Source organism: Callorhinus ursinus, unplaced genomic scaffold (assembly GCF_003265705.2).
Source record: "Callorhinus ursinus isolate GAN/ISIS: 27379988/994484 unplaced genomic scaffold, GSC_fseal_2.0 scaffold2, whole genome shotgun sequence".
In the NCBI taxonomy this organism is placed as follows: Eukaryota; Metazoa; Chordata; class Mammalia; order Carnivora; family Otariidae; genus Callorhinus; species Callorhinus ursinus.
This window is the reverse complement of record NW_027397064.1, coordinates 14,086,243-14,100,654: the sequence shown is the minus strand read 5'-3', so window position 1 is coordinate 14,100,654 and position 14,412 is coordinate 14,086,243. Positions and strand designations below refer to the sequence as shown.

General features: G+C 44.9%; 1 protein-coding gene across 7 annotated transcripts in view; it reads left to right on the top strand.

Moving 5' to 3' along the window:
- SGPP2 (sphingosine-1-phosphate phosphatase 2) overlaps positions 1–14,412 on the top strand; it is a 176,371-nt gene that overhangs the window by 104,708 nt on the left and 57,251 nt on the right. For all 7 annotated transcript variants that reach the window (XM_073878081.1, XM_073878078.1, XM_073878089.1 and 4 more), the window contains one exon: positions 10,052–10,210. In XM_073878081.1, coding sequence (XP_073734182.1) covers positions 10,052–10,210 — 159 coding nt within the window. The remainder of the gene's footprint in view (positions 1–10,051; positions 10,211–14,412) is intronic.

The following is a 14,412-nucleotide window of genomic DNA, read 5'->3' as shown; positions in this document are numbered from 1 at the left end:
AAGCAGGGGGAGTGGCAGAAGTGGGGGAGAAGCAGCCTCCCCTCAGAGCAGGGAGCCTGACACAGGGCTCTATCCCAGGATGGGAGATCATGACCTGAGCAGATGCTTAACTGCCTGAGCCACCCAGGTGCCCCTCATTCTTTATTTCTTCAGCAGTGTGCTTTGTGGCCCTTGGACAGCCTTAAAGGGTATCCCTGCAGCTTTTGCATAATCTGGCAAAGAGACTTTAGGTCATTGGGAAAACAAAACAAGCAAACAATAATACCAAAAAATATAAACAGAGGGTTGCAGGGAATGTCATCGGTGTAGATGCTTATTTGTTCAGGTTAAGTAATGAACGAAGGAGAGAGAAGTGCTCTGGAATGGTGCCTCCAGGTGCCCCAGCAAGAAGTGGGCAAGGAACTCTGTAAAGTTTGAGGCTGATGAGATTCCTGCTCACATCCACAAAGGCCAACCTGCAGACTTGCTTGCTGTCCTGGGCTGTGCGGGGATCTGCTGTCGGAACGGGTGAGTGAGAAAGTGGAACACAGTGAAGGTAGCACTTGTAAAAAGTTGACAGTCAAAATCGTGATCTCAAATATTTAGGGATCTAAGGAAATTCAATACAATAAATAATACTTAAAAATTTAAGGGGCGCCTGGGTGGCTCAGTCTGTTAAGCGTCTGTCTGCCTTCGGCTCAGGTCATGATGATCCCAGGGTCCTGGGATCGAGTCCCGCATCGGGCTCCTTGCTCAGCGGGGAGCCTGCTTCTCCCTCTGTCTGCCACTCCCCCTGCTAGTGCTCTCTCTCTCTCGCTCTCTCTCTCTCTCTCGCAAACAAATAAAATCTTTAAAAAAAAAATTTAAGATAGAGCAGAATCTCAATTTTATTAAAATACATGGCACCACATGATCTCATTTACGCATGAGATAAAGACCAGCGGAGATATCCAAAGGGGTTGAGTCTCAGAGGTGGGATTAGGGGCCACTTTTACTTTGTTTTTATATAGTTTTTGGACTCCTAAATGTTCTCCAGTAAGATGTGTTAATCATAAAAAAAAACCACAAGTGATAATCAGATAATCAGGAAAAACAAACAAAACAAAACAAAAAACAAGTGATATAAAAAAAGTCCAGAACTTTAACTCAAAAACGTTAAAAGTAAAACAAGACCAAAAAAAAAAAAAAACAAAAACAAAACAGCCTTCCCAAGGCACATAGAAACCAGAGTGTGCCAGGGACAAGCTGGGTGGGGAGAGGACCATTGTTCAGACCCAGCATGGCTTTCTTCTTCATGTCCTTTCATGGATGCGCACACAATTTCAAAGCTTTTCCTAAGTTTATTTTTGTGACCGGTGGCTTTAAACTGGCTCAGAGAGAACCTTCCAGAGGGAACTGTAGTTTGAAAACATGGTGGAAATTGATGGAACGTCCCCAGCCTTCCCCCCCACCCCATCCCTGGACAATCTTTACCATCTTGGATTCCTGGAGAGCTCTGAAAAGTAGAGGGCTGGACTTAAGGAGCTGGGCGGGGGAGTACGGAGAAGGCTTCTTTTTTTTGTTTTCCTCCTTCTCCATGGACACACACACCCGAACCACCACGATAGCCTTGGACAAAGAAAACTCCAAGTTAAAAATGCTGTGCCCCATTTTGCCCAGAGAAACAAGAAAGGAGCAGGAAAGCCTCTGGATAAAACCCCCTTGACTTCAGGGGCCAACTGGTCAGCCTTTATTTTCCTTTCTGTCTGATTTAAATGTGTTTTTAAATCTTTAGAAGTAAAAGAGCACCAAGAAGAAAACCTTCTATGGGCCTGAGTAATTTTCTTACATTTCAGGCGTGCCTTTTACGCTGTAGAAATTTTTTTTTTGAAGGGACTTAGGAAAGGGTGAGTTCATGCTGCCTGTTAGAACAGAATGGAATCAGCAGGTCCAAGTTCTGGATTCTGAATGTGTGCATCGGGGTGGGAGGGGTGAAATTCCCGGATTAAAACTAATGAACTCCAAGTTTATAAGACTCCTTCTTGCACATATAGCTCTTCCAAATGTCATTTTGATAAGTTAATATAAATGAATCAGAAACATCTGCACCAAAAATCCCCCTGAATACGCAAGGGCTTACCAATTAAGTGGAAGAATGTTTGGTACAATGTGTTTCAGGTTTTAGCAGATCCAAAATGTTTTGAAAAACAGTTAAGTTCTTAACACATTTTGAGAATTTAAAGGGCAGCTTGTTCTCCCACCCCACCCCCCTTAAAAATGGGAATGGTTATTTCTGTTCTTTGTGGCAACTCCTGTTGCCCTATTGTCTGGGGAGGGAATTCTCCCAGCAGAGGCCCACATCTCTCGGCTCTGCAAAACACTGTCCTACCCTCTCTCTCTCTCCCCAGTTCTTTGATTTGCCTCCTAAGCAGATAATTTTGTGTTTCAGGCACAGGGTTCTGGAAGTGATGATGAGACTGTGTTCTTCCAAGTTGTAGGGCCCATTTCTAGCTTCAGGTGGGGCACTGTTCCCGCGGTGGGTCACTGTCACAATTTCAAGAATTTCACAGTCTGAGGTACCTGGGGGGGGGCGCGCTCAGTTGGTGAAGCATCTGCCTTTGGCTCAGGTCATGATCTCAGGGTCCTGGGATCGAGCCCCACTTTGTGCTCCCTGCTCAGTGGAGAGCCTGCTTCTCCCTCTCCCTCTGCTGCTCCCCCTGCTTGCGCTCTCTCTCTCTCAAATAAATAAAATCTTGAAAAAAAAAGAATTTCACAATCTGTGATACTTATCGGTCCACCCTTTCTGCTGGTGCCCAAGATGAGAGCCAACTCTTGAGGAGAAGAACAAAAAGACATCAAATGCTCAGAGGATCAGCTGAGAGGTGACGGATTGTCAGGAGGGGAAAAAAAAAACAAAGTTCAAACCCCGACAGATCCCCACTATCAATAAAAGCCACTCTGGGTTCAGTCCCCTCCAGCCACCCTCTTATTCTCGGACACAGACTGAGGGGTCCCGACAAATGCCAGCCAAGCAGAAGAAAGGGGTTCATGGGCAATTCCCTTTCAAGCTCTTTTATTCAAAGAAGCTGTCCTTCGATTTTATTGACTTTCAGTGTCACCATCCTGAAATTTTAATCACTGATCACTGAGCAGACATCGGTGAGCTCACCCAACTTGTAATTCTATCTGGACTTCAAGATGAAAGGAGAAACCCTAGTTCATTCTTGTTCCTTCTGTTTCCCCTCCAAGGGACACTGCCAATCTTTCTTAGGCTTGCTAAGTAATCATCATTTAATCGTCTCTGTAGGTTGGACAGTCTTGATCCCCTGAACTTAAAAAAAAAATAATAATAAGAGTAATTAAAAGTGATGGGAGCATATTCTTAAGCAAATGTGAATCCAGGATGCCATGTGTCTACCTGACTGTGGAAACAATGGGATCCCTCCCCCTCCCCCCCATTTAAATTCAGCGCGGCTAATTAATGGTATTTTCCCACGACGTTTAAGAAATAAAAAAAAAAAAAACCCGAAGAATTAAAGCAGGGCTTCTTCTCACTGTTTCTGAGCCAAAATTTGTTTTAGTCTTGTCAGAGTAGATCAAATCATGCTCTTATTTGAAACTGTCTCAGTGAGTTACACTGCTGCCAACCTAAATCCCAAAGCTTGGCCTGATCCGGCTTCTGCTCTTCATCCATCTCTCTCTCTCCCGCCCGCCATGTTCCAGCACACAGACCTGGTTGCTCTTTCAGGGTCTTTCAGTAAGTGGTCTCTCTAACCCTCAGATCCCAAAGGAACCAACTCGCCTCCCCGTCTGGGGCTCAACTCGAAGGGGTCTTCCTTGGGGAGCAATCCTCAAAACATACATATCACTTTGTACACATTAGTCTGCTTTAATTTCATCACATAGCTGACTGAAATAATCTTGCTTATTGTCAACCTTCCATCACTAAAGTGTAAGTGATGAATGAATAGTCTACATAGACATGGCCTCTGTGTGGAAAAGATTTGCCATTTTCAGTTTTCTTTTCAAAGGTTGAGCCTTGCTTGGTTTGTACTTTGTGTGTTAACATGCTAGGTAGTGTCTCATAATAGCTTAAGAGAGTGTTTATTTTATAAATATTCCTCTAGGGTGTAATGGCAGGTCCACCCAAGCCTAGTCTTTCAGAGAGAGATGGCAGGACCCAGACCTTGCAAATCAGAGATTCTATTGAAAGAGGCATCAAGTTCCTTGAATTTGCCCTTCCCAATCTCTGGGCTCTAGATTAGAAATTCTGGCTGAATATATGCAGGGTATGACAGCAAGGCAAGGTGGAGTTTTAGTCCTGAATCTACTGCCTTTTGGGGCATTGCCCCAACCATGGAAGGTATTTTTCTGGGGAAGCCCCAGTCTCCATAAATGGCTAACAATCTGGACACCATAGGCTGATACCCTTCTTCCCGCACAATCCCAAGCACATGAAGATATAGCCTATCTTGAAAAATAATCCTGGGCAAGCAGGTCCATCCAGGAGTTTATGTAAACTCTTCTCGAACGAAGGCAAGGAGCCCAAGACGGCTTCTTTCTTTCTTCACAATCAGTTGGTTATTTGATCTGACTGCTATTTTGGTGAGGGGGAGGGGGGCATCTCTTACACGTGCCTTCCCCTTGGTACCTCCTGCCATTGAGGTGCTTGCCTGGGCTCAGTTCCTGCATTCAGACTATATTGTAGGATCGTCCATGGACCTCACTAACCGTCCCCTGCTGGTTTGTCACCAGCATTTTTACCTGTTGCTTTGATCATGCTATCTTATGCTCCTAAACTCCTATTGAGACTTCCTCTGACACTGAGGGTTAAATCTGAGAGCTTGACTTTTGTTTTTAAAAACTCTTCAGTGGGCTGGCCTTTCTACTCAAAGCGTGGTCCACGGCTGGGGAACATGGTGGCGTAGGTATCACCTGGGAGCTCAGTAGAACGTGCAGCCCTGCCCCAGGTGAACTCTATCAAATGCTGCATCTTTAACCAGATCCAGGTGATGCGCATGTCCGTTAGAACTGCAAAGTGTTTTCTGAGAAATCTTTATTGCTACCCTCACCATCCGTGGCCGGCAGCTCGGTGGTTTCTCTGCCTCATCAGCAATGCTGATTTAATCCTGCCAACGTCCCTAAGTGGTAAGTACTGTTATTATTCCCATTTACAGAAGGGGAAACTCATTGGTGTGAGACTATGTGGGTCGTGCATGGTGGTCCTTTGCTCTAGACCCCGTGTTCCTGACCTCCAGGCTTGGTGGCCTCCCCTCTCCAGGCCATCCCCTCTGTGTTCGGTGGCTGCTTTCTCATCAGGTGAAGGGAATGATGCTGTTCAATGTGTTTTATAAAAGAGCTTTGGGCCTTAAACTTCTTAAGTAAGATTGCGCTATACCCCATAGAGATGTGATCCCCATCGGCCCTAGAAGTTGAACTTCCTGCTGCTTTCCACTTAAAGTGCCCTGCTTGGGGTGCCTGGGTGGCTCAGTTGGTTAAGCGTCTGCCTTCGGCTCAGGTCATGATCCCAGGGTCCTGGGATCGAGTCCTGAATCCGTTCCCTGCTTGGCAAGAAGCCTGCTCCTCCTTCTGCTGCTCCCTCTGCTCATGTGCGGTCTCTCTCTCTCTCTCTCTCTCTCTCTGTCAAATAAATAAATAATAAAAAGTAAAATAAAGTGCCCTGCTTGGAGCTGCAGACAGCATCGCCTCAGATGTGAATCCCTTCGGGCTCTGTTGAGGTAAAGGACTCCTTGACCTTTGGAAAACACAGTTACAGCTCTGATCTGAAAAAAAAAAAAAAAAGTAAAATGACCTCGCATCGACATTGGTCCTGAGTTTATCAAATCCTTTAAATAAAGACCTCAAGGTAGGCAGACACATAGCCTGTGTTATCCCGGTCCAAGTTTGATTACAGAAAGGTATGTGAGGTCTGACAGAGCTGAAGGTCAATGGTTTTCAAGCTGATTTCCGACACGTTTCAAGGAGACACTCCAGAGAAAGACTTGGGGGTACAGGGCGGCCTGGCCTGAAATTAGAGGTCCCCTAGGCTTCTCCTTACTTTCAACCAGTTAGTCCAGTCTTTCAGTTTCTATTTTATGGAATAAGCCCTGGGATCACATTTTATTTAAGGGGCCTTTCCCTACCTGTAATTGTTTTTTGTATATTAAAAACCAGTTGAGCTAACCGACTCCATCCTCTGCCTCTGAGGCCACTGAGGTGCTGAAGGGGGAATTCACTTCCCCAAGGTCACGTATTGTTTCAGCTAAAAGCAATTCCTTGTATTCCTCCTTTGAAAGCTCAAATGCTGGGCCAGTTGCCAAGTCTGTCGGAGTTTGTTCCTCTGCTGTCTGGGTCAGCCCTTATTCCATCCAGCGGTGCTGACCCGGCCAGATTTCCTTTTTGTGTAGGGCTCCTCCGGGTGTGTTTGGAAAACAAAACACCATTCAGGTGTGTGTGTGTGGGGGGGGCAGATTCGAGTCGAGAATCCTCTAACATGCTCTTTCTCTTTGAGGTACAGTCAGCCTGTGTGGTTGCCCCTCCTGCTGATTTATTTATGCCTTGCAGGCAGCCTTGCAGAGAACACAGCCTTGCAGAGAACACAGCCTTGCAGAGAACATTGAGCAGCTCTTCTCCACCCCAAGGCGGTTCCCAACAGCCCCATCTTGGAAGACTGCATTAGAGGAAATTATGCCCTGAAAGGAAAAATTGTTTTCACCCGTGGAAACACTTGTTTTATAACTTTCAGGAAAATAAAGCAATAAGCCAAACACACAAATACAAATGTCAGTGACATTTTGCCGCTAGCAATAATGGATATGTGGTCATTTCCATCTTAGTCTCCCTGTTTCCTAGAAACTTCTTCATTTAGCTCTGTGACAGATGAGAAGCTCACTGAGAAGTAGTTGATTTCTACAAATAGCTCTCCACCCACCTAAATGTTCAATGCCTTTACGATCTTTTGTCTAAAAACTCAGCTGCTAATCCCTGCCTCCTGGGTTCGTGGTCTGGAGACCCTGCCCACGTCCTGGCCTGTCAGCCTCCGTGTGTGGTTGGTTCTCAAGAAATAGAGAAGCAGAGTCCTGGGACCTGGTTTCCTTTCTCCCAGCTTCGACTCTGCTCCTCTCTGCCATTGGCTTTATCTACCATTTCTATTTCTAACCCCTGTTTCCGCTCCCTCTAATTGTTCCCATTGGGACCAACATATATACTAGCATTCTTATTATTTCCAAAGATATATTGAAGTACTACACTGAGATTTCCTACAAGGGAAACGTCGATTCTGGTTCTGAAAAGACAAGCATCCAACTCTTTTATTTAGGTACATCTAATTCCCAAGAATTTGGAGACCGATAATTGGCTTTCGTGCTACTTAATTACATATTCAGAGATGTTATCTAAAAACTCCTTTGGGTGTCCTATATATGCGCTGATATTTTTAGTTTCACTTTTGCTTCTTCTGTTCCTAAGAAGATTTAAAGAATATCTAGCTCTCCTCCAAAAGAGAGAAATCCTCAGAGATCGTAAAAAGCAAGTCGAAATATGTTCATTAGTAGTATGTCTCATGAAAGTGATTTGCTGTCATCCCTGCCAGTCTTTCAATTATTTACTAGGATTGAGATCCTGAACTTGGTCTCAGGTAAATCTCTAGGGTAGGGAAATGGTTGTCTCTGAGTGTTGATAATGTCCTATAACATTTGGGTATCATGAAATGACACAAGGGAGGAGTTTGACCCTTTTCAGAGTTTGGGAAATTTCTCCCTGTAAAGCTTCAAGGCAGGACAGATTCCTGGGTATATTGGTAGCTGGTGGGTTAAAATAACGAATCTTTATATACAAAGGGGCTTTTTACAGGTTTTGCCTCAAGGATGAGCCTGTAGGATGTATATTCATAAACCAGAAGCCTCAGCGATTAGTCCTCATATCAGAGAGAGGGGAGTTTGTCATTTATTTGTCACAATTTTATTGGTTCTTGTTCTGCAAATCCAGCCCTAATATCTTGGCAGAGAGGTAAAACTCTATATGCTTCCTTATTTCATTCATTTTGGGCATTATTGTCTTTCCTATTTGGGATGGATCTATCACCATCCTAACTTGAATTTACTTAGAAGTAAAGTTTGTCCCCGAAGAGACATGCATTTTTAGTTTACAGCACGTGCTCGCCAGTGACTTTCTCTGGGGCCATGCCATGCACTTCTTGGCTTGAGGCTGAAGCCTTGAACTTCCCATGACTGGAGTTGAGAGCAGTGTCAACTTCCCCCTGAGTCACAGGACTCTGGGGGTGGGGGGGTGGGGGGGGAGGTAGAGATGCTGGAATAAAATCAGGAACCTTTTAGGAGAGAGGAATGCATACTTGGCACGCAGCCAACAGTGTCAAGTCAGTTAATATTCTTGCAATTTCCAGGGTCATTTTTTTTTATTCCTTAAATATAAAAGCAATCTTGTCTTGTTTTCAAGGCCTCAAACACAGTATTCGTCCTTTAAAGACTTCATTCCCCCAAACAGTACTCTCTGGCACCCTCCACAAGAGCTCCTTGAAGCCAGGTACTGTGCCTGGCTCATCTGAATATTCTTGGCACTCTGCACAGGTTCTGGGCCACGGTAGGCACAGCATGAATATTTGCAGAATAAATGCATGCAATTTAGTCTCGAATTTCGCCAAGGATTTGAGCACCCCAGACTTGGTATAAAGCAAAGCAGAGCCAAAATGCAGACCTACGAGAGTCCCTTTACACTGTTGCCCCCGTCATAGGGCTGCCTCTTCTCCCTATTTTCATTTTGGTTTCATTTTATTTTTGTAAAGCTTATGACTACCATAAAAAGCACAAAAACTCTATTTTTTAGATTGATTTAACAGGGTGACCATGTTTTTGTTTGTTAACTCGTTACTGATCTACCATAATTTAAGGACATTTGGCATATTTTAAAATAGATTGCTTATTCCTGTTTTAACCCCCTTAAGTCTTTTTTTTTTTTTCCCTGCCTACTGCCAGGATAAGAGCCAGTGAAGGGATGGTTGAAAATAGGACTGCGTTTTAGCAGACCCTGTGTGTTCTTGATGTGTTTCTTATACTATCCCTCCACTGGGTTGACTGTACTAATCCCATTTAAAAGGTAAACTAACGGGGCGCCTGGGTGGCTCCGTCGGTTAAGCGTCTGCCTTCGGCTCAGGTCATGATCCCAGGGTCCTGGGATCGAGCCCCATGTGGGGCTCCCTGCTCTGCGGGGAGCCTGCTCCTCTCTCTCTCTCTCTCTCTCTCTCTCTCTCTATCCCTCTCTCAAATAAATAAAAATTTAAAAAAAAGGTAAACTAAAAATATTCACTGGCGAGTGATTTTTCTCAAGTCTCTATATTCATTACCCGTGGCTACTGCAACAAATCACCACACGCCTAGTGGCTCAAAACAACACAAATGTAAATGTATCTTTTTCAGCTCTGGACCTCAGAAGTCCACAATGGTTCTTATTCGGACAAAACCAAGGCCTCACCAGGCCTACGGTGCTTTCGGAGGCTCAAGGGGAGAATCTGCTCCCTTACTTTTTCCAGCTTCCAGAAGTGCCCTGCATCCCTCGGCTCGTGGTCCCTCGCCCCATCTTCAGATCACCCTGTCCTTGACCTTCCTGCCTCCTCCTCCCATTTTGTAAGGATCCTTGTGGCCACACTGAGCCCAACCAGATCATCTCCCCATCTCCACATCGTTAATGACGCCTGCCAAGTCCTCTTTGCCATGTAAGGCAGCAAATTCATAGATCCCTTAGGATGGGGAAATCTTTGGGCACATTATTCTACCTACCATAATCCTAGACCCAGAGAGTGTCTTCACAGCATTTACCTTCTGAATATACAAAGGAGACAAGATTTCGGCTTGTGTGCCTTCGCCTGATAGCCTGTCTTGGATGTTACTTAATTTTATGAAGAACTAACCTCTTCTGTATTTGTGTGGACAAATTGGGGTTGAGCACACGGATAGCAATGCTATTGTAATTACTTTGGCACCTTGGCAGTTGAGAGCCTGTGAGTTTTAGAAGTTTTTTAAAACTTACCCTATAGTGACATGTTGGATGAACTCAGAGTCTTCTAACTTTTGTCTTTTAGGCTTATGTACAGAAGTACATTGTGAAGAATTATTTCTACTATTACCTATTCCGATTTTCCGCCGCTCTGGGTCAAGAAGTCTTCTACATCACATTTCTTCCGTTCACTCACTGGAACATTGATCCTTATTTATCCAGAAGACTGATCATCATATGGGTTGTAAGTATGCTGATTACTCACTAACCATGACTACGCCTACAACGGCTACCTGCTTTGGCATTCAGATACTTTGCATATGTGGTCTTCTTCTTCTTTTTTTTTTTTAATCGCTTAGAGTCGAATTTTTATATGGTTTACTTTGGAAATATTAAAAAGCTATGAACACAACTTGTTTGCAAAAACCAAACAAACCTGTGATGCATGTACATTGGCACACACCTCTATTTGGGGGAATAAACCTAGAAGAGAGATGATGTGAGGTGCAGAGGAGAACGGATGTTTCTGAGAACCCATGTATAGGGGCGTAAAATGCATCCTCCCAAGAGGCCAATTTTAGTACAATTTGACCCAAAACTGAAACTAGAAGCCATTGACTAAATCATTCCAAGTGGTCTTAGAAGCTCGGAACTAGGGCCCTGGCACTTGGGAGGACGCTACCAGTCGCTGCATGAACGTGCTTAGTGACTCGTCTGTGAAGGCGAGGGAGCTTTAATGATCAACCAGTTCAGAGGTCAGTTTGCTTCCCTGGGAGGGGGAGCATCAGGGCGAGGCTGCCAGCACGCTGTTTCCCCAACTCAAGATTCTGCGCTGAAAACGGGTTCACGAGCTCTTGGCTGTGTGAAAGGAGTCTGGGTTCTTGTGCAGCTCTGCTCTGAGAAGCTGTATGGTCTTAAGCAAATGACTCCACCACTCAGCTTTATTTTTCTCATTTGTAGACCAAGTTCAAGGGTCTAGAGAAGCCTCCGTCAGAAGCCATAACCTCACATGTCCTTTAAGGCAAGAGAAGCGAAGTAAAAGAGTGAAGTCCTGGGTGGGGATGGTGGGGAGCGGGTGTCAGTGAGAGTCACGGTGTGGCCACTAGGGGCACTGGGGAGCAGCCACCCCTCCACTCCACCTGTGACCTTCGCGAAGCAAATGGGCTGGAGTTGCTAGATGTGTTTTTAGTGGAAAGCCTCCCATTTTTTAAATGTAGGCTTACATCTTTAAAACATTATGTGTCAGCTGAACAAAGAATCCTTGAAGTCCACATGTACGAGGCTTGGTTTGAAGACTCTAGCCTAGAGCTTTAACCACTAAGGTCTCTAGGGCTTATGGTTATGATTATTTGGCCCCAAATTCTTCCTGACTTTTTTTCTCCTCCTTTTCTCTCTAAAACTACAAGCCACTGGTTCCTTTCCCCATCCCTGTCCCCAACCAGTCTTTTTCTGAAATCTAGCTCCTGTATGAGCGAGAGTATGACCTGAGATTCTGCAAAAGCATAGGCTTCTTGCAAAAGGCAAAAGTTCGTGTAATCAATCGTGCATGTCTCTTTCTGATGTCCCTTCCCTACCTGCAGAGCAGGGCTGTCCCTGGCTCTACTAGGAGGGCAAGGAGAGTGCGTGGGGGCAGGGAGCATTTCTGAAATGCTGCAAAGGTACACGGTGCTTGTGTTTCCTCCCTGCTGTTTACTTTCTAAGTGTGTGTGCATATGAATATTTATCAGTTTTCCAAATTTTATGGTGGTTGAGTGAGGCAAATGATGTAAAGCACTTTAATAATTGTTCATGTGCACCGTCTGCTCAAGGCAAGCTGTCTCCCCCACCGAGAGTGGGCCGTTTTTCCTGAGGGGCTGAGAGGATCTTTACACCCGATGGCAGTCAGGGGACTCTCTGATTGTCCTTTTGGTTGTTATGTTTCACCGTGGAGCCCTCCTTTCAAAGTGCTTGAAGGATTTCCTGTGTGAGGTGAATTACCAGTCTTTTGTCGGAGAGTGAGCAAATCAGATCTTGGCCTGAGAAAGTAAAAGAGCAACTTTTGAGTAGCAGATCATCCTGCGCTCTGGTGAGCAGTTCCTTGCTTTTAAAAATGGGTGTGTGCTCAGGTCCACAGGCACCTGGGCTCAAGGTTCCATGTCCTGCGGGGTCAGTCGGATCCTCAGAGCAGGGAATTCCTAGTAGTTCCTTGTGCAGACAGACCGTGGAAGCCATTCCAGGAGTTAGACAGGGACAGGGAGGGACAGGGACAAGCAGAGGTGGACGAGGAGAGACAGAGAGAGGGAGAAAGAGAGAGGGGCCCGGAGAGGCACAGATGGAGAGGCACATTGAGAGGTGGGGACGAGGGAGCTCTGTGCTGGCTGCAGAGATCAGGAGAGATGCTTGGTTTGGCTCCACAGGAAGGTAAAGGGAGTCCCTGGTGGTGGAGGGGGTGGGGGGGGAGTTGGGAGGCAAGGCAGGGTGGAGCACAGTGAGGTCCTTCCTCTGAGGGAGCCTCTCCTGCGGAAGGGACATGGGTCTTCAGGGAGTGAGGATGCAGCCACGCTAATTACACGAGGCAGAGCTGAAGCCCCCTAGTGTTAAACAGCTTATCTCGCCCCAAAGTCTTCGAAAGGCAACTGTGTTCAAGAGTGCCAAACCTCTTGTGAGATTCTATATCTATTCAACAGTTGTCCTTGGATGGAATCACAACAGGTGTTATTGCATTTAAAAATTATTTATCGCGCGGGTGACTCATACCATCTGAGGTAGCTTAGCAGAGAATTTATGGTTCTATTAAGCCCTTCCTCGTCGCAATCCTGACTGTGCCCCCACCCACACGCACACACATTGTAAGGCTTCCATTGCTTTTATTGGCGTCTGTGTTCATTATCTTATTTGATTTCCTAACAATGGGTGAGTATCATTTTCATCATTTTACAGATCGGGATAGTAATGCTTCAAATAATAATGAGCCCTACCCTATGTTGAGTGGATCAGTGTATATTAACACTCACTGTGACGATGCTGTCCATATTTTTACCTCCTTTAATCCTGCCGGCGATCCTGAGAAGTGGTGATTGCCAGTCCATTTTACAGATCAGGAACTGATGTCTAGAAAGATTAAATAACTCACCCAGGATCACATTAGGGGAAGTGGATTTGATCCTGGCTCCCAGAGCCTCCTGCAGTGCAGACAGCTGCTGGAGTCATTTCTGAGAACAGAGCCAAATGACATGAAGAGCATTCTCTCTCTCTCTCTTTTTTTTAAGATTTTATTTATTTATTTGACAGAGACACACAGCGAGAGAGGGAACACAAGCAGGGGGAGTGGGAGAAGGAGAAGCAGGGTCTCCGTTGAGCAGGGAGCCCGATGCGGGGCTTGATCCTAGGACCCTGGGATCATGACCTGAGCCGAAGGCAGCTGTTTAACCTTAACCGACTGAGCCACCCAGGCGCCCCTCTTTTTTTTTTTTTTTTTGAGATGTTAAAACTGAGGCTTTAAGCATTAAAATGACTTTGCCCAAAGTTACCTCCTCCTTCTTCTTCTTTTTTTTAATTTTATTTTTAAGTAATCTCTACATACAACCCGGGGCTTACAACCCCGAGATCAGGAGTCACACGCTCTACCAGCTGACCCAGGCAGGTGCACCCCAAAGTTACCTTCTATTGCATATTCACTATGATTGTGTTGCAGGTTTGTCCATATGACATTTATGAACTCTGTATTCTATCTAAGCATCTTTTATGTAACTTTCTTGACAAGTCAAAGTATTTTATCCCAGAAAATGTAGACAAGCGAACCTTTTCAGTTAGCTGAAAGACCTCAGTGAAGTCATCATTTCCCTCTTCTGTCACTTACCAGGGTATTTAACCTGGCATTGGATTCAACCATTGGATTTCACTGAGCAGAGATGACTGAATGGTTATCGACCTAGATTCTCATGAAAAGACATGGTAGACTATGCTTTAGGAAATCACTGTCCAGAGTGACTATCTCATCTCTTGACTCCCACTTTGGTGTGGTGGCAGCCCCACCAAAAAATAAAAGCTTTGAAATAGTATTGCTGTGTCTCCAAAAGGTGAGAGGTCGTTTCATTGAAATTGCATGGAGGTCAGCTTTGTAACAGGCAAAAATCTCACTTTTTTGCTAAATCAAGTTATTCTCCATTTAGTAAAAGAGCAATGCAAATATTGATACCACAGTTGATCCTTGGGAAGTTCCTTCTTGTCTGTTCTTAATGATATTTTACTTATTTATATACTGCCTCTTTTAAGATACCTCCTGGCATTCAGAACGAGGTGCAAGAAAAAAATGGGAAAAGCAAAATTTGGGGAAATACGGATAAATTAGGAGATAAAGGCCTAGTATGAAATGAAATGTAGCCTGCTGATTCAAAGTTGAGCCACAAATCTGTCTTTGACTTTGTCCTGACCAAACCAAAATGAGATTCAATTACATCCACTAGG